Source organism: Neomonachus schauinslandi, chromosome 2 (assembly GCF_002201575.2).
Source record: "Neomonachus schauinslandi chromosome 2, ASM220157v2, whole genome shotgun sequence".
Lineage (NCBI taxonomy): Eukaryota > Metazoa > Chordata > Mammalia > Carnivora > Phocidae > Neomonachus > Neomonachus schauinslandi.
In genome coordinates, this window is record NC_058404.1 from 76,564,777 (window position 1) to 76,586,330 (window position 21,554).

General features: G+C 33.7%; 1 protein-coding gene across 4 annotated transcripts in view; it reads left to right on the forward strand.

The window, feature by feature from the left end:
- Positions 1-21,554, forward strand: part of LRBA (LPS responsive beige-like anchor protein) — a 762,450-nt gene that overhangs the window by 540,715 nt on the left and 200,181 nt on the right. For all 4 annotated transcript variants that reach the window (XM_044912877.1, XM_044912874.1, XM_044912875.1 and 1 more), the window contains 2 exons: positions 15,794-15,911; positions 18,015-18,117. In XM_044912877.1, coding sequence (XP_044768812.1) covers positions 15,794-15,911; positions 18,015-18,117 — 221 coding nt within the window. The remainder of the gene's footprint in view (positions 1-15,793; positions 15,912-18,014; positions 18,118-21,554) is intronic.

Below are 21,554 nucleotides of genomic sequence, written 5' to 3' on the forward strand. Positions count from 1 at the left end.
GCTATAGCTAACCAATTACCCTGCTGGATAGTTATGGTTTTGTCTGAATTTCTTGTGCTGATAAAACACACAGGGGCCAGAATCAGACCATATTGGGTATGACAGTTTGGCATATCGGAATTGGTCAATGGGTGGCAAATTTAAGCCTAACTTAGTTGTCATCCAGAATGTCAAGAACTGTGAGAGGTCTGGAATTTTACCCTACTTGCAAGCTAACAAATATTTTCTACAGAAATTTCATGGATGCTAGTAGAAGACATGAGACTCCTGGATCAGAGACAAAGAATTTTCTTATAACACAACAAACAGAATAAGCATTTAAATGAATGAATTGCCCTAAATGTCTGTCCCCTAGTTTCATGAGGTGATGTGGATGGGTGCTATGGACTGAATTATTCTTTCCCTCTTCACCCCCCCAGTCATATGTTGAAATCCTAACCCCAGTTGTGACTGTATCTGGAGATAGGGACTTTAAAGTTAGTACCCTAATCCAATTGAACTTTGGCTTTATAAAAAGAGGAGAATGATTGACCCCCTCCCCTCCTTTCTCTCTCTTTCTCTCTCTACCAAGTGAGGATAATGTGAATGGCAGCCATCTGCAAGCCAGGTAGAGTGCTCTCACCAGGAACCAACTACGCTAGCACCTTGACCTAGGACTCCCTAGCCTTCAGAACTGTGAGAAATATGTTTCTGTGGTTTAAGCCACCCAGTCTTTGATACTTTGTTGTGGTAGTCTAGGCAGACCAACACAAGAGGCCCAGGTAGATACTGTGTACCCAGTGAGTTTACATCCCAGTTGAGCATCCTCAATGTTTAGAAACCCCAAATGTTTATGATGGTCAGTAAAATTTGGTCCTTGCCCCCAGAGGGCATCATTATCTTTATTATACTGGACAGTAAACAAACCTGCCCTGTGTTCCAAAGTGAGACACTATCTGTCTCTTCCAAGGCTGTTTTTTGTCCAAACATTTTTGAAAAGAGTGTCTGGAACAAAAGGGTAATTATTGCCTCACTCTCAAAACCTACAGAAAAATCAGCAACCCAAAGCAAAGTTGGCATGATTATATCTTATGAGTTGGTCTTTCCATCTCTATCTGAAAGAACACCTTTTTTTATTCCATCGTACTTCAGTATATTCTATCTTTAACAGGCCTTAACAGATTTCTAACTTTAAAATTACTGTCCATATTTAGCACCTTTTGAATTCTCTCAGAAGCTACTATTTTACTCATTATCTCTACTTAACATAGCCTATGACTTTTGTCTCTATGTCATAAGTTACCATTTTACTATCAGTGGTTATTATTTCTTTTGGTTTTCATCTATCCCATTTGTTTTCTTGTCTTCTAGAGCAGAATTTAATATTCTTAGATAATGTATCAAATTCATATTACATATACAGAATATTTTTGGTTGAGATGTTAGGAGACATTTCTTTTAGGTGCTAATAATTCATCACAGGGCAATGATACTTCATAGGATTTTTTTTTTTTCAATTCCTAGAGAAGCATCCACTTTTTTGATCTTATAGTAAGTTCCCTTTAAAGCAAACCAAATAATAAATTCCCAATTAAAAAAAAAAATTCCTGGTTCTTTAATACTTATGAGAGGTCTTTTTTTTTTTTTCTTTTTTTAAGATTTTATTTATTTGACAGAGAGAGACACAGTGAGAGTGGGAACACAAGCAGGGGGAGTGGGAGAGGGAGAAGCAGGCTTCCCACTGAGCAGGGAGCCCGATGCGGGGCTCGATCCCAGGACCCTGGAACCATGACCTGAGCCGAAGGCAGACGCTTAACGACTGAGCCACTCAGGTGCCCCATGAGAGGTCATTTTAACCACTCTCTCTGAGAACAAAAAATTTGCTAACCTTGGTCATGGCTCCACCAGTTGGAGACCTTACCAGGAGCTGAGACACAAGCTTGCTCCTTTAACAAGTCTAGAGCTTTCTCTCCTATTCAGTTTTGAATCATTATAGAAACAAGGAGTGAGAGATGAGGAATTAGTTTTCATTTGAAATGGTTAATCTCGTCATTTATTCATTGAGTATACGTTTATTGAGTTGTGTAATGTACCAAGTATTCCAGGTATGTCTTTAGGTAGACATACCTAAAGTCATACATATTACTGTGTGTCAGGAAGACATTTACAAATAAATGGAATTGGTGCTAGACCTGTGATAGCACAAAACAGAGAATGGTTGAATCTGCTTCGGAAGTCAGAGGTTTTATGAAACATTGTCTTGGCCTTTAAGAATGAGAGGAGAAGTTCACCTTGGAGGAAATACTATGTAGAGGGTTAGAGTACAGTTTTAGAAGCCTGATAGACTTGGCTTACCCACTGTACTAGTTATATGATTTTGGCTACATCATTTAATATCTGTTAAGTATGTTTCCTCATATATAAAATGGTGAAAATGACATTTCATAGTGCCATTTTGATAATTGAAATGAAGCGCTTAACGTAATGCTGGCATGTAATGGGCTCTAATTAAATTATATTTTGTAATAGCCGTTGCTGTGACTGCCTACTGTGGCTCTAATACAACCACCACCACCACCTCCTCTACCACGCTTATTAAAAGAGGTTGCCTTCCAGATTGGAAGACCAGCACATTGGAAGACATGTTAAGCAGAGCGTGACTGAAGTGTGTATGTTGTGTGAGTGGTTTGAACATGAGATATTTCTGTGAAAATATCTATACACGACGAGGACTTATTCTAAAGGTGATTTCAGTACATATGACCAAGAGCAGAAGGATTGTAGGTGCCGGTAGGGAAATCAAAAGAATGAGTTGTAGGGTTTAGGTTGACTCAGGTTTCTTTACATAATATTTGTGGCTCCAATTACCAAAATAGTCTCCAATGGACGAATGATAGCTCTAGAGACAACAAAATGAGTCCAGATATGTTGAATTTGAGAATTTAGAAGACATCATGGTAGAGCTGTCTAGTAGGTGATTGGATATGTGGGTCCAAAACTGACATCTCCAAGTGGAGATAATCTAATATCTCTAATGTCTCATCACTAGATTCTTGCACCCTTGTATGGTTTGGTATAAAAAGAAACAGTGGTTATAGATGAAATCACTCAGTATAAAATGAGAAGGCTGAGAATTCAGCCACCCCGCTAAAATCCAAAGGAAGTGAAGTTGGAATGTAGGATTAAAGGAAACTGGTACAGACATTTTTGAGAAATGTAAGTGACAGATGGGTGCATTCATGAAATATGTGATAGTGCAAGACTGGAAAGGCTTCTCCTGGTAGTTGGAGAAGACATTTAATCCATTTATTTTCTAGAGTATTTCTTCTTTTGTTACTTCTAAGACATGAATTATTCAGAAGTACAATCTTTAGTTCTCAAATCTTGGGAATTTTTCAGATATCTGTTAATTCCATTGTTGTCAGAGAATATACTTTATATGATATGAATCTACTAAATTTATTGCAACTTGGTTTTTTGACCCAAAATATTTTGTAAATTTATATTCTGCTGTTGAATGGAGTGTTTTATAAATGTCAGTTAGGTCAATCATCTTTTTCATGTCTTCTTTATCCCTTATTGGTTTTCCATCTTCTTGTTTATCAATTATTGAGGAGGAATGTTGAAATCTGTTTATAACTTTGGGTTTATGTTTTTCTCATTTTAGTTTCTCATTTTAGTTCTTAGTTTTTGCTTCATGTATTTTAAAGCATTGTTATTCAGCTCCTAAACAATTGGGATGGTTATGGCCTCTCAGTGAAATGATCTGTTATTATGAAGTGACCCTTTCTATTCCTAGTAGTCTTTTTTGCTCTAAAATCTATTTTGTCTGATTTGATGTCCTTTTCTAATACTTTTGTCATCTGTGTCATTTCTCCGTCAGTTCTGGTTAATTATTTTCTCTCTTCATTATGGGTCATATTTTCCTGATTTTTTTTTTTGTAGGTCTGATAATTTTGAGTTAAATACCAGCTGTGGTAAATTTTACCCTGTTGTTTTCTAGTCTAGAAATATTTTAATGCATTGTTTTGTGATACAGTTAAGTTACTTAGAAATCGTTGATCCATCTGGATCTTGCTTTTTAAGGATTTTTAAGCCTCAAAGAACTCCTGTCAAGTTAGGTAGGGGGCGCCTGGGTGGCTCAGTGGGTTAAGCATCCAAATCTTCGTTTTGGCTCAGTTCTTGATCTCAAGTTCTGGAGATCAAGCTCTGTGCTCAGCACGGAGTCTGCTCAAGATTCCCTCTCCCTCCGCCTTTGCTCCTCCCCCTGCTTGCGCGCCTGCGCGCGCGCTCTCGCAAACAAATAAAATCTTAAAACAAAAAAAAAAAGTTTGTTAGGAAGGATCAGAGCAACATTTAGTTCAGGGCTAATTATCCCCACTGGTGAGGCAAAACCCTTCTGAGTACTTTACCCAGTGCTCCATGAATTATGAGACTTTTTTTTTTTCTTTGGCATTTGAGCTCTGGGTATTGTTCCTTGTAATTTGGAGGGATAATTCTTTTACTGGCTTCAGGTGTTTTTGTTTTGTTTTGTTTTTAAACACATGGGTTGATGAGTACTCAGCTAAAGACTATAGATCACGCAGGAGCTCTGTTACTTTCCATCACTCTCCATTCTGCTGCTATGCCCTATGAATTTAGCAGCCTTACTCTCACCGTTCTCTAGGCTGTTTTCTCTATTTCAGGGGACCTCAGTGTTCCAACTAGGTTACTCCTCCTGCTCTGGAGCCTGCAAATTTCTCAAGGCAGTGAGCTGGGCAAATAGTTTGTGTCACCACTTTTTTCCTTGTCTCTCAGGGATCATTGTCTTTCATTCTTGATGTTTACAGTCTTGAAAATAATTTTTTCCATACATCTGTTTTAAATATTGTTTGTGTATAAGGGTAAATCCAGTGCCTGTTACTTTATCTTGGTTGGAAGTTAAAGTACTCTGACCCTTGAATTTGATTTTTTTAAAAATGCTGTGTTGTATTTTTGCATCTCATTTTTCTACCCCTTTCTGCTTTCCGCTGTTTGTGGTCATGTGTCCTAGACTCTTGTATATAGCTTGCTAGGTTGGGCTGGCCCTCTGTCCACCAGTTACTGTTTTCTATGTTCCTGGCACTGTGGTAGGTGTTAATGAATAGAATAGAATAGAATAGAATAGAGGAGAGGAGAGGAGAGGAGAGGAGAGGAGAGGAGAGGAGAGTAGAATAGAATAAAGATGACTAAGACCAGTGGCCTAGCCTCAAAGAACTCCTGTCAAGTAAGAACTCCAGTCTGGGGAGGTTATGCAATGCTATGGGGTTATACAGTGGAATCAGGTAATCAAATCTCACTTAAATTGTATTTATAAAGTTCTGTGCAATACAGTAGGTTCTTTAAGAAAATTGCTTTTTGGAAGACTATATCCGAAGCTAAATACAAGCAGGATGTTTAGTTTTATGCTCTATTATGGAATAAATAAGAGCCTGTAGTACTCATTTATAAGTGACTCCAGCTAAAGAAAACTGAGTGATTAATAGGAGGAAGAAAGCATATATATATGTATATACATATATATGTATATATATATGAAATAAAGTAGAAAAGTATTTCCCTCTAATTAGGAAAAAAGTGTCCTGGGGGTTTAAGGCTGTTAGCATGAAGTTCTTTGTAACTTTTTCTTTGCCATTTTACATTTTATCTCTGTTCTTTGCTGTTTGAAGAACAAAAGCAAATTTCTTAAAGATAAGCAAAGGTTTTCCCTTTAATCAGTTTAAATAGCTTACTCACCAGAGAAACTTTTTTAATGGCTAAATCACATTGTACCTCCTACAAAGAGATAAATAGTCTAGCTACAGGCTGATATTACTTATAACTTGAAGATTTAATTCATAAATCTAGGGAGGGCTTTTGATACCAATTTGAGATTGAGTTTGAGTTCATAAAGTAAGAATTGGCATTGAGAAGAAGACTAGTTTGTGTCTTTTGATTGTTTTAAAAATATTTATTATACAACATTCCAATATGTTTAAAATTAGGCAGTTTTTTATTAGTGCTGATTGAAATTTAACTTTTTATTTTTTTAATTTATTTATTTTTTATTATTATGTTAATCACCATACATTACATCATTAGTTTCTGATGTAGTGTTCCATGATTCATTGTTTGCATATAACACCCAGTGCTCCATGCAGAACGTGCCCTCTTTAACACCCATCACGAGCCTAACCCATCCCCCCACCCCCCTCCCCTCTAGAACCCTCAGTTTGTTTCTCAGAGTCCATAGTCTCTCATGGTTCATCTCCCCCTCTGATTTCCACCCCCCTTCATTCTTCCCCTCCTGCTATCTGTTTCTGCTTCTTCTTTTTTTAACATATAATGTATTATTTGTTTCAGAGGTACAGATTTGTGATTCAACAGTCTTAAAATTCACAGCGCTCACCATAGCACATACCCTCCCCAATGTCTATCACCCAGCCACCCCATCGCTCCCACCCCCCACCACTCCAGCAACCCTCAGTTTGTTTCCTGAGATTAAGAATTCCTCATATCAGTGAGGTCATATGATACATGTCTTTCTCCGATTGACTTATTTCGCTCAGCATAACACCCTCCAGTTTCATCCACATCGTTGCAAATGGCAAGATTTCATTCCTTTTGATGGCTGCATAATATTCCATCATATATATACACCACATCTTCTTTATCCACTCATCTGTCGATGGACATCTTGGCTCTTTCTACAGTTTGGCTATTATGGACATTGCTGCTATAAACATCAGGGTGCACATACCCCTTCGGGTCCCTACATTTGTATCTTTGGGGTAAATACCCAGTAGTGCAATTGCTGGATCGTATGGTAGCTCTATTTCCAACTTTCTGAGGAACCTCCATACTGTTTTCCACAGTGGCTGCACCAGCTTGCATTCCCAGCAACAGTGTAAGAGGGTTCCCCTTTCTCTGCATCCCTGCCAACATCTGTCTTTTCCTGACTTGTTAATTTTAGCCATTCTGACTGGTGTGAGGTGGTATCTCATTGAGGTTTTGATTTGGATTTCCCTGATGCCAAGCAATGTTGAGCACTTTTTCATGTGTCTGTTGGCCCTTTGGATGTCTTCTTTGGAAAAATGTCTGTTCATGTCTTCTGCCCATTTCTTGATTGGATCATTTGTTCTTTGGGTGTTGAGTTTGATAAGTTCTTCATAGATTTTGGATACTAGCCCTTTATCTGATAGGTCATTTGGAAATATCTTCTCCCATTCTGTCGGTTGTCTTTTGGTTTTGTTGACTGTTTCCTTTGCTGTGCAAAAGCTTTTTATCTTGATGCAGTCCCAATAGTTCATTTTTGTCCTTGCTTACCTTGCCTTTGACGATGTCTCTAGGAAGAAGTTGCTGCAGCTGAGGTCGAAGAGGTTGCTGCCTGTGTTCTCCTTTAAGATTTTGATGGACTCCTGTCTCACATTTAGGTCTTTCGACCATTTTGAGTCTATTTTTGTGTGTGGTGTAAGGAAATGGTCCAGTTTCATTCTTCTGCATGTGGCTGTCCAATTTTCCCAAAAGCATTTGTTGAAGAGACTGTCTTTTTTCCGTTGGACATTCTTTCCTGCTTTGTTGAAGATTACTTGACCATAGAGTTGAGGGTCCATTTCTGGGCTCTCTATTCTGAAATTTAACTTTTTATTAAGGCATAGAAAGCTCCTGACTTTAGAGAGTCAGTGTGTGGAATAATAGGAAAAAATACTTTATAGCTTGAATTCAGTGACAATAGCATGTTATTCTCACAAGTTTTTGAGATGTTACTAGGAATTTTTCCAATCAAAATGGAAAAATCATTAAGTATAATTTATATTACTATTTTCCCCATATCACTGATATAAGAAAAAATTAAATATAAGCATTTTTGAGTAAAAAACAATTTGGATATTGTTAGCATAAAAAATGCAAAAGTTATTTTGAGGATAGTAAGTTGGCCAGAGAGGTGTTAAGAATCATTTTAGGAAGAAAATAGCCGAATTAAGGAAATGTCTTTCTTGGCCTTTTTCTAATTTTGAGAGTATAGATTAATGCATAAATTTATGCTACTTATTAATAAAATGAAAAGGTATTGGTCGTGGGGCACCTGGGTGGCTCAGTCAGTTAAGTGTTTGCCTTGGGCTCAGGTCATGATCTCAGAGTCCTGCCATCAAGCCCTGCATTGGGCTTTCTGCTCAATGGGGAGTCTGCACTCGCTCACGCACGTGCTCTCTCTCTCAAATGAATAAATAAAATATTAAAAAAAAAAAAAAGGAAAGGTATTGGTAGTACTGATTGTCTTTTCAAGGCATCATTTGAATTAGGCAAAACTCTACTGGATAAAGGTAATAAACTTGCTGAGATTCCAGACTGTCTTTTAAAGATGTAATACTTTTACTAGTCCAAAATATTGAAGCTTTTCTTCTTTGTATATAGTGCAAGGTGATTTCTCTATATCATAATAAAATCAGATGGAACACTTTCACACCTTCTTCACGATAAAATTGACATTGTGGTTTTGTTTTTATTATGTTTGTATTAAAAAGGTAGGTATCTCCAAACCCAAATATCTCTATTTTTAATTCAGGTCATTATCTAAGTTTACTCTTTTTCTGAAAATGTAATACCTAGCTTTTTACCTCACACGCTGCTGTGAAAAATAAAGTAACGTACATTCATGTTCCTTAATATTCTTTTGTGGTATATTTTGGATTCTTTCAAAAATAATCAGATGCAGATGTATTTAAATTAAAAAACTAAATTAAAAATTAGTTGATGATATATAAATACCTTCTTTGTTCTACTTCTGCATTCCACATTTGCTTTTGACTCATTAAGATACATATTAAATGTTAAATAAGAGATGGCTTTTATGATAAATCATTTAGAATGCAAATTATTTTGAAGCTGAAGAATACTGAAAATAAAACAGAACCAACTAAAGAGTCTGAATTATTTACAGGCCAGGGGCTTAAAGGTGCATCACTCCAGCACAAATATTAAATTATGAAATGGGAATTTCAGTTTGCCATAAATCTGTCTGCCATAGCAGCTTAAAATAAAATAGTTTTACCCATCTAAAGCAACATCAATTTGCTAGTCAGTGCTTCATGTATCAAAGAGCATGCTGTGAAAATATCAATATCATTGGTTAATATAAATGAAATTAATTTTTAAAGCCGGGGTAAAGGTTGACATCTGAAAAATTGCATTACTTTGCAGAAGAGAAATTTCTGTCTTCTAGTGAAATTTCAGGTCATGAGGGCAAGTAATTTTCACAATCTTCAATGGGAGCCAGTGAAATATGAACTTCATTGTCACCTAGCCCCAAAGCGATAAGATAAAATGAGCTGATACATCATTTGCTGTGGTTTTATCATCTCCCTCAGTAATTGGAAGAGAAAACATAAGAGTGTATGTGTTTGTGTGCTCCCCTTTTGCCCCTCCCAGCTGCCCCATCATCCACACCCAGGCTAAAACCATTTTAGCCCAATCAATACAGAGGTCACATAGCATTTTATTTATATATTTTTAATTTTTCATACTGACTAAACTGCCAAGAAGAACATTAGAGTAATGAATATGTTTAATTGAATTTGTCACCCATGAAAATGCTAAGGAGAATACTGTACTACATCATAGTACCTAGTAAGCAGAAGGAGGAAATTTACTACATAGAAGGAAAACAATAACTCATAATTAATTTAAAAGGTGATTTCCTTTCATATCCATAACTTTCATATTTTTGTTACCATTGTTCTGTTCTTTTCAAAGTTTGGAGACATTCTACTTATTCATGGATAGTAATTCAATAACAAAATTACTATCGTAAAGTTTTGACCAGCCAACTATATATCATTTTTAAATTCAAAAAGACCTCTAAGTTTTACTTTAAGATTATATCTTTGAAAACTTAAAATTTCTGTGGTAGGTGATGAAGTAAATCCAAAGGCAACTAGAATTCAATATTATTAGAATAAATTCTGAATTTATTAGCATAGCAATGCTATGCTTTGATATCAAATTTCAGAGAAAATTACATGCAGCAAAATCCAAAAACTATGTTAATAATAGAGTGGTACAACTTTAAAATACTTGATTAAAATTACTTTCTACCAGTTTGTTAACATTGCAATTATTATAAATAAAACATATTTGTAAATATATCTAGTGATGAGTTGCTATTAGAATATTTTTCAGTGTTTTCATTTTAAATATATTTCAAATATTTACTGTTTTCTCATATTAAGATATAATCTTTGTGACTAATTTATAATCATTTTTCATGAAAATGGGATATGAATATTTTCTTGACTTCCCTTCCAGTGGTGTCATTGCTTAATTGATAGAATGATTAGCTTATATTTTGTATATTAAGTTTGGAACATTTTTCTTGGTGTTAAATACATTCTCTATATTTTGGAAATAGTTTTGTTATGAAATTGTAAGTATTCTTGGTGATATATATTCCGATTTTACTTTTATTATCGAATTCTTCAGAAATCAATATGGAATTGTTTCAAAGAGTAAAACCTCTCCAAAAATTGACAACTATGTGGGACTAGTGTATGCAATGCCAGTCTTAAACATTAAGAAAGAATAATATTTTAAAAAGCTTTTTACTGATTTTTATATGCAAACACCTATTTCTTATTTTTGAGGTAAAAAATTTTATCACTTTTTAATATTTTTCCCTTTAAAATTTTTAAAAAGCATTTTAAATTTAGTGAGGGTAGTTTGTATAGTTTTTGAAAACAAAACCTTTTTTCTTTACTTAAATGAAGCAAATATGACTGTTTTTAGAGACTATTTAAAAATTTTTTTAAAGCTTGATATTCAGTAAAAGCATTTTGCAGTTGGGCAATAAACACATTTCTATTTCTCTCAGAGGATGAGCAAACAAAAGAAAGTTTTATTTGAATAAATTCATTAGCTTTTCAAAATAAATGATTAAAAGGAAAGTGGAGAAAATGATTTGCTTTCAAGCCAATAAATGCAACAGGGTGAAGAAATTTTTATATGTATTCACAGTATATTATTTGAAAGATAGAAAAAAGGCACTGTGTGTATTATTTGGGAAAAATAATATATCCCTGAAAGAAGGCACAGTTTTCAGATAAAAATTTTAAAGAAGATATGTTTGATATTTTTAATGTAAAGAAATGGTATATACACTTGTGTGTGTATGTGTGTATATTTAAAATTAAATACTGATTTCTTTCTTCCTTCTCTTACCTCAACATTTTAATAAACCATCTTTGTTAAACAAATTATAAAAAAAGAAAGTTGAATTTACTTTTACCCATTAACAGTACTAAGCATATTAAAACAAGGTGGTAAACATTCAAAGACTGCTGTGGGCTTAAGCTTTCAAGCTATTCTAGACTTAGGGTCATAACTGCAGAGCAATGGTAATGATATGGTTTCCATAGCAACTGATTCATTGGAGGGCTAGACCTCTGTCTAGGGTGCTGTCAGTGTATGTAGAGTTTCAGTGAACAGAAAGTCCCAAAGAAGGGTCTGCTTCTACCTAATCCAGTTTTAATTGAACTCTAGAGACTTTGAAGTGAAGCCTCAGACCAGGAATATACTACTCCAATAAGAAATAAAACTCTTGCTTAGCTAGGCCTCAGCTGCATTTCAGTACTGACACCTTTTCCTAATGAATACCTTAAAGAAATGTTATATCAATTTCAGCTACTAATTCTGTTAGTTAAAAGATTTTTTGTTTCCATTTTAAACCCAGCTCTCTTGACCGTAAGTATAGAATTTCATTTGTTAATTCTTGTTAAGTCAGGCTAGTTTTCGTGTGTGATTTTAATTTTTGATACTTATGGCAATTTTAAATAATTTTGTCTGTCTCTCCTCCTGTTTCTTTTTTTCTGAGTTTTAACACACTAGACCTGATTATATTTAATTTTGAAAGCACACTGCTGTCATACATTCAGTATGATACCTGATTTATATCAGGTTTGAAAACATACAAAACAATGCTGGATATTATTTATGGATATATATGTGCTAATAGTATAAAAACTGACATGGGAATGATAAAGCTAAAACAAGAATAGTGATTGGCTCTGACAAAGGAGGAAAATGGGATCAGGAAAGGTTATATATGGGAATTTCAACACTATCTAAAATGCTTTATTTTTTAAAAATATGCAATAATATGGCAAAATGTTAGGATTTTATATGGTTGAGTAATGGGTACGGGGCTTATGTCATTTTCTGCAGTTGTGAATATAATTTGGTAATAAAACATTTTAAAGAAGCATACCACTTCAAGTGGACTTTTTAATAACTATACTGCTTAAAGGAATGGGATATAAATTGAATTTTTTATTAATTAGAAAACCTTCAGTACATTAAAAATTTTATAATAATGTTTTAGTACACTTATTTTTATTAATAACTGAAGTATCTTTGAATATAATTAAATGTTTAGTTGCATGGCCATGATCTTAGAATGACTGAAACCACCATTATGAGCAACAGGTCTTATTATACAGCTTTATAGATACAAAAAGTAGAATTTTCAGATTAGTGTGTGATATTCTTAGTCATAGACCTTAGAGGAGCCTTTGTTATTAGTTTTCTTTGATTTCCCTCTTTCACCTATAACCCAAGTACAGGAAGACAAATGTAGTTGATTAAAATTCTGATAAGTTGAATTGTAGTTTAACAAATATTTAAGGCCCCTTTTACAAATGTGACAATATGGTGTATATATTGTAACCTTTGTATTTTTGGATTAGAGAATTTGGAAGCAGGCTAGACTCTGCCACTAACTCCCAAGGGACTTTGTATTAACTATTTAATTTCTCTGGCTCTCATTTTCCTTACTAATAATTGGATAGTAGATTGGAGTATAAGTGTTACAGAACATATACTGGATTCTCTCCTACTTGATAAGTCCAGGGTGGCAAATTCAAATGCCAGTGGGAACTGGACAGATAATAGTAAATGAATGAATGAGTAGAGACTGTGCCGAAATGGTGAGTGTATGTCATTTGTTACCATGTGGCAGATAGATCTAGGTTTGACACTTAGTTTTTCCTGAGAAACTAGAAATATTAATATTTAAAATATCATATGGTCCAAACAAAATGAACTTGGGCCATATATTGAGGGCCATATATTAATTTAGGTTGCCAGTCACTGACTCATGTAATCATTTAAAAACATCTACTTTGTGTCAGACATTGTTCTAGAAAATGGAAATAGAGTATACTAGAAGTCTTTGTTCTTAGAACTTAGATTCTAGCATTCTAGTGCTGAATAGAGACAATAGTCAAGCAAGCAGATACCATAATTTCAGGTAATGATAAGTGTTGTGAAGGAAATCTGCTGAGTTTGGGGTGGTCATGGAGGAAGTGGGGTTTAGATCCAGTGGCTTCTCTGAGGAGGTGGTATTGGAGCAAAAATCTAATGTAAGAGTGAGCCAATTATGTGAGGATTTGGGAGAACATTGGAGTCAGACAAGAAAATAAGTATAAAGGCCCCAAAGAAGAATGAATTGGGCTCATCTGTGAGTCTCAGATGTAAGGCTTTATAAACAATTATAAAGAGCTTCAGTGTTTATTATGCATGAAGCGAGATGCTACTGGATGGTCATTAAATGCATGAGTGATGTGATCTGATTTATATCTTAAAATTCTGTTAAAAATTTTTTTTCTTTGGCTCCTCTGGTCATAGTAGACTCTACAGGTAAGATGGGAGAAAGACCAAGTAGGAGGCCACTGTAGGCTCTGGACGCTTGGACCTACTGGTCATGGTGAGAGAAAGAGGTACATGCAACCTCTGCTTTCAAAAAATCTTGAGAATAAGACTTACAGTTTTTTCCTCTCTTTTCCTTTTCATTTCTCCTGATCTTATTTATGCAAGTATTGGCTGGATGAAGGTAGATTTCTATATCACCAGTTTTAAAACTGGAAGTTTGTTTGGTCCTTAGAATTCTTGTTTTGTTTTTCAAAAAACACTGAGACTTGGAGTTATTCTTTTGTTTTTAGATCCTTTGTGCCAAAAATAGAATTGGTGGAAAAATCTCAATACATACTTAGTGAATTAAATAAGGTTGCTTTTTTCCCAAAGAAATTGCATTTTACATTGAGGAATATAGATAGATTTGTTTGCATTTAAGATCTAGGAAATGGAAATGAATATAGAAAAGAAAGTTCTTGTAGGGTAAATTCTTCTTATTATTTTTTCCTCTCCTTGCTTATCCCATCTTTGTCCCCACCATGCAATATCATAATCACATGTCATTCTATTTGTCTTTCTTAATGGTGGTTACTTTTCAGAGATATATCTTAATTGTTTGCTTTCAGGGATTTTCATTAGGTTTTGGTAGTAAATACATCTAATTTTCTTTATTAAATTAATATTAGGTGAAGTACTGGTGTAAGAAATCCCACATCTGGTTTTCCTTTAACACCTTCATAATTAAGCTTTTGAAATGAACTTTTTAAAAAACAAAACTTGAATAACAAAGCAACAAAGTGGCTTAGGACTAAAGACAGGATTACTTTGAGTTGGCAAAGCATTCTAAGCTACTGCGTCTGTCACATGTGATGACAAGAATTGTAACAAGTTACTCTGACAACCACCTTCTCCATGGAGAGATTATGTTGAGTTCATTTGCAGGTTTGTGTTTAGCCTAGCTGACAAAATGATACTTAACCTCTTATACAGTCAGTCTTTGTGCTTTCTGAATGAATGACTGTTGCCTTAACAGTGACCTTAAAAGTGTGATTTTTTAAAGTTATGAACTTGAATATATATAATTTTTTTGTTTTATTAAAAAATAATTGACATACAACACTGTATAAGCTTAAGGAATACAGCATGATGGTTTCGTTTACATATATTGTGAAACAGTTACCACAGTACGTCCATTCATCTTCTCATATAGATAACAATTTTTTTAAAAAAGAAGAAAAAAGGGGGAAAAATTTCTCCTTGCAATGAGAAATCTTAGGATTTACTCTAAATATATATTTTAAAATATATAAAAGGTACTTCTGAAGTAGAACCAAAAAAAAAGAAAACAAAAAACAAACGAATAAACAAGCAAAAAGCAGAGTCAGACCTATAAATACAGAGAAAAACCTGAGGGTGGCGGGGGGGGGGGGGGGGGGGGGGCTGGGTAAAATGGGTGAAGGGGGAGTGGGAGATACAGGCTTCCAGTTATGGAATGAATAAGTCACAGGAATAAAAGGCACAGCATGAGGAATACAGTCAATAATACTGTAATAGCAATATAACAGGACAGATGGTAGCTACACTTATGGTGAACATAGCATAATATATAAACTCATCAAATCTCTAAGTTATACACCTGAAATTAATGTAACATTGTGTTTCAACTATACTAAACAAAACAAAACAAAAAAACCAACCTGAAAACCTCGTATAACATAAAAAAATATTTCTGAATATATTAAAATTGTATTATATGAAACTGAATTGTATATGTGATCTATAAGCATGTAAGGCATTCTTTTGAGGTCTTTCTTCTTTTTATCTAAAATTTTACTTTCACTAAATAATGCAATTTGTATTTCCTGAAAAGCAATAGATTACATCACTGCTTTTAAAAGCCCAAAATATATTTATAAATAGATGTTTTATAATTTTGCTCTGCTTTTTCATTGAGCTTCCTTTCCATAAGTTGCAATCTATTTTCTTAGTCTCCCTCCAAATTATTTCAGTAACTGTTTTTTCAATTTTTAGAAATTATTTTTAATAGGGCCTTTTCTGTTTTATTCAGGGGGAAAAACAACAAGAAAAAATTAAACTGTTGTTACTTACTTGTGCTTATTTTTTTCCTCATTAGATCCTGGCATATACAGAAGGGCTGCATGGAAAATGGCTGTTCACAGAGATACGATCAATCTTTTCTCGTCGTTATCTTTTGCAAAATACAGCCTTAGAGATCTTTATGGCAAACAGAGGTAATATGTTTCAGAAGTATATTGTTATAAAGCTAACCTCCACCTCTTTCAGATTTCATTTTTGAACATACCGTATTGTTTCCATTTAGATAGTAATTTGTAGTCTACTCTCTGCCATACTGGCCTCATTTTTTGAACCACATGCATCTTCATGGTTTTTTCTCCAATTGGTCATTCTTAGAATTATTTGTAGTAGTTTTAGTTTTCTGGCCATATCACAGATTAGTGCACGGTTTTCTAAATATGGCGAATAACTAACCGTTTAATCAGTTATGGAATTTTGATGTTCTCAATATTGCTCTGATGCTTAAACTCCTTCTGGAAGGTGGATGCATTTGGAGAGGGGAGAGGGTAATCAAATGATTCATACATTTATTCAATCTTTTGTCTAATCTATTGCCATTTATAAAGGGACCATCAGAAAATGGTACTCAAGTGTCCTGGTTGCTTTGTATTACATCATTCTTGAAAGAACTAAAATTCAATTTGTGGGTTTAAAATGGAACTTGGTGAAATTAATTAAGACAAGAAGGAGAGACAAGGTGAACTTGAAGTAAAAGCATTGGTGGGTATGAGTGGAGCCATAAAAGGAGAATATATAAAAACTAGTGACTTATTGTACATACTCCTTATATGTAAGTAGATTGAAGTTTGATTTTCTCTTTCTATAATCTACAAGTTGTCGTTTAAAAAAATCTACACGAAGTAATGTATATTCCATATACACATTATTTTCCCTTTATAGAATCATGTGTCTTTAGAGAATACACATTTCTTTAGATAGAGATGTTTTTTCCTTTCCTATTTGGTCTTCTCCCCTATACATACCTCTTTTCCTAATGTAAACATTATTCTTCCAGGCAAATAATCAAGTGAATGTTTCACACTTTATTTCAACCTGCATTGTTGCTGTCCCAAAGGGGTTTTGTTACAATCTTACAATATTTATTACTTGCTCATCCTCATTCATATTTTCCTCTTTTAAAATTTCTTATGTGTCCTTGCTTTTGTATGTGTTTCTCTTTTGCCTTTCCTTCATGGCCTTCATTATCTGCCATAACTTATGATAGTTTTTCTGTTGTTGTTTTTTCCCCTATATTCAATATAATAATGGATGTATAGGGATGGCTTATTAAAAAGGTATGTTGGATATATATATATGACAGTTCCAAATATGTTTTGGGTCCTTAGTGAATGATCATACACTTATTTACCTGAAACATGTTGGTAATGTCAGTATTTAAAGCTATACCAAATTGATAAATTGTTTTTGGACTGAAGAATTTTTTTTAAGCTGTGTAGCAAAGAAAGATCATTTTCTAGATGAGTACTTAGAGGTTATGATACTGAAATTATAATTAAAATTTTAAGACTGTCCAAATTTATATCTTCTAATTTATCTCTCATGATTTTGACTTTCTTATTTTCGTATTTCTTAAGATTAAAAATTTATAGATGACTGTAATAAATTAACATTTATGTACTCAATATGTTTATGTATATTGATGCGTGTTTCTTGATATTCTCAAAATGTATTATTGAAATAGAGATGATTAGAAAACATTTAAATTTGATTATTAACTAGAGAGGAAAAGTTTTCCTTTAGGTCACACATTGTTCTGGATTATGTGAACATATAAATTATGAACATATAAAAATTGTAAGGAGGATAACTTTTAAACTCTTTATCATTGGAAATAAATGTGACAATTTAGTACTTAAATCTGTAGTATTTTTGGTGTGTGTTAGATTGTTAACTATATAAAGTTAAAACTTCAGTATTTATAGAAACTCACAGATACGTATGTTTAACATACATATGTATGTAGCTAATCTCAGCTTCACGTCATATTAATGCAACAACAGTTTTTAGAACTTCTGACAGCATTTAGAGAAGGAACTGTCTATGGCTAAGGTATTTATAAGTAAAATGAATATTACCTCTGGCATATTAATACTAAAACTTGGTGTGCACTATAATAAAAGTAAAATGGCAGGAATTGTATACCTGAGTTAAGAGTAAATATTTTATTAGACCAAGAAGTCAGTTTTCCAAGAAGGAAGTTATATTGTGTTCTAACTTTTAAAAATTATTTTTCATAGTTGCTGTAATGTTCAACTTCCCAGACCCTGCAACAGTAAAGAAAGTAGTTAACTATCTACCTCGTGTTGGTATTGGAACCAGCTTTGGGTTGCCTCAAACCAGGTACTGTTTTATATGAGAAAGATTTGGAAAATAATCTTTATTAATACTTTTTTCTTACTTTTTTCTTAATTTTCTTATTTTACACTTACTTCTCTTTTATGCTTCATATTAAATGATGATTATTTAATGCATTATTTTAGTCAACTGAACTTCTATCTGAAAAAAAACTAGAAAAAGAGGAGCAAATGTAAACTGAAGTAGGATGAAAGAAGAAAATAATAAACATAAAGGCAGAACATTAATAAAAATGTAAGCAAAAACAATAAAGAAAAATCAATGCAATGAAAAGTTGTTTATATGAAAAGATTAACAAATGTAATAAATATATATACAAGACTTATGAAGAAAAAGAAGACACAAGTTGCCAATATCAAGAATGAAAGAGGGGACATCACAACAGATCCTACAGATATTAAAAGGAAAATAAGGATATATTATGAACAAATTTGTGCTACTTAGACAAGTTAGATGAAATGGACAGATTTCTATGCAATAGGTAACCTTAATACCTCTACAGGGGAAATTGAATTTGTAGTTAAAGGTCTTCTGATAGAGAAAATTCCTAGCTCAAATGGTTTCATTGGCAAATTCTATCAAATATTTAATGAAGAAATAGTACCATTTCTGGGCAAACTATTACAGAAAACAGAAAAGAAGGATAAAATTTTAAAGTTATTCTATGAGGCCAGCATTACCTGAATTCCAAATCCACAGAAAAGCATTACCAGAAAACAAAAGGAAAAGGGAAAAGGAAAACTACTGATCATCTTGATTAGAAAAGAAGAAATAAATGTGTCCTATCAAGTCTGCTCTTCATAGGCTGCTTGAATGTCTGCATGACATGGGAGCTGACTTTCCCACAGTAAGTGATTCAAAAGGGAATGAGGCAGAAGCCCCAATGTCTTTTTATGACCTTGATAGGTAGAGTAGGTCATCAATTCTGCTACATTATATTCATTATAATGTAGTCATTAAATACCCAGGCTCCAAGGGAGGGGAGAAGTTCCACTTCTTGAAGAGAAAGTATCAAAGAATTTATGGATGTGTTTTAAAACTACCAGAGGGTACAACTCTTATGTAAAAGGAGCACCTAAAGTGGCCCTTCTAGATTATAAGCAGTGGTTGCTTTATAATGCCAGTGAGGATTTTGATTAGATAGTTTTATAATTTAATGAGGAATTTCAGGTTCAGAATGAAGCAGCTCAGAATGGTGTAGTAAATTTCTTTATCTTAATAAAAAAAAGTATTTTTGTCTACTAATTATCTCTATTTTTTAAGTTTTATTCATTAGTGTTATCATACTTGGGAAATCTTTGTAATGATTTCCCTCAGTTAATGAAAGCTAGGTGTAGGTTAATTCATTAAATCAGCAATTTAAGTAGATCTCAAACACTAACAGTGTGTCTGTTATCCAGCAGTGTACAAGATAGATACCATCTTACCCATGCATGTTTTAACAAATATGCAAACAAGATAAATAACTGTGTAAGTGATGGGAGGGATATAAATAAGGGTGTTATAGTAGTGATTAGTGGAGTAGAGATAAGATGCTTTGAATTATGTTGTCAGAAATGTCTTCCTATATGACTTAAGTTTTATTTGAAAGAATAGAATCAGCTTACCTTTGAAAGCAGAAATATCATTTGCAAAGGTCCTGAAATAAGGTGAGGTTTCAGTATTTTAAGAAATGTTGGAAGGCAAATATCATTGGAACTTAGTGATTCTGGGAAGAGGGTGTCAGTTCAGAGACAGCAGTTTATTGTGGAAATCCAGATGATATGTGGTGCTGATAGTGCAGTTAAAAAGAGACATCTTGTTTAGAAATTTTGAGGACATACAATTTGTGTGATTTGGAGATTAGTTAGATAATGGAGGATGATAAGGGAAGGAGGTGTCTAGTGTGTCTTGCCAAGTTTTAGTTTAAGCTGCTGAATAGCATTTACTGAGATTGGGAACACTAGAGAAGGAATGGTTGTGTATCTGTCCTCCCAAGGTTGAGGTCGGGTTGTGGAGACAAGGTGGGTGAACAGAATATGAGTTTAGTTTTAGATCTATTGAAATTGAAACCCCTGAGTGATGTCCAGACTGAAATGTTGAATAGGAAGTTAGAGCTCAAAAGAAAGGTATAGTAATTGGGAAACAATGTTGAAATACTGAATGCTTTCCCCTAAGATCAGGAAGGCTAAAATGTCCCCCGTTCTCACCATTTCTATCAACAGTATGTTAGAGATTTCAGCCTGTGCAGTAAGAAAGGAAGAGAAGGAGAGAGAAATTAAAGGCATCCAGATTAGAAAGGGGGAAAAAAAGTCTTCATTCCTAGATGACAGAGGAAGTGTAAGATTTGTATATTGAAAACTATCAAATATGCCTGATAGAAATTAAAGACAGACATCAAATAAATGGAGGCATTCCATACTCGTGGATCAGAAGGTTCAGTATGATTAAGATGTCAGTTCTCCCCAGATCTATAAAGTCAATGCAATCCCTATCAAAATCTAGCAGACTTCCCTGGAGATATTGAGAAGCTGAAATGCAGTGGATCTGGAATTGCCGAAACAATGTTGAAAAAGAATAAAGTTAGAGGACTTCAACTACCTGATTTCAAAACTAACTATAAAGCCTCAGTAATTAAGATGGTCTGATATTTATAAAAGGATGGGCATATAAATCAGTGGAACAAAATTGAGAATACAGAAATAAAATCATTTTTTTTCAACAAATGTGCTAACACAATTCAATGAGGAAAAGATAATCCTTGAACAAATAGTGCTGAGACATTTGGATAGTCACATGCAAGAAAATGAACTTCGGCACTTATCACACAGTATTTATAAAAAATTAGCTCAAAATGTGTCATAGGCTTATATTTAAAAGCTAAAACTAAAAAATTTTTCAAACTGTGGGAGAAAAAGCTTCATGACCCTGGAGTAGGCAAAGAGTTCTGAGATGTGACACCAAAAGCGTAATCCATAAAAGAAAAAAATTGAGAAATTAGATTTAATAAAAATTTAAAACTTTCATGCTTTAAAGGACACCACTAAGTATATGAAAAGAGAAGTCCTAGACTGAGAAAAATATTTGTACATAATATATCTGATAAAAGTCTTGTATTCAGAATGTATGCAAAATTCTTACAACTCAATAATAAGACAAAAACCTCAATTAATGAAGGAAGAAAAGATTTGAATAGTCATTTTACCAAAGAAGATACACAAATGGTGATAAGCCATGAAAAGTTACTGAACAATGTATATTAGAACTATAATAAGATACCATTTTACACTCACTGGAATGTTTATAGTAAAAAATACATTATAGGGGCAAGTATTGGCAGAGATGTGGAAAATTGGAACCTCATATATTGCTTGTTAGAATGGAAGACAATTTGGCAGTTTCTCAAGAAGTTAAATGTAAATGCAACCTACAACGCAGCAATT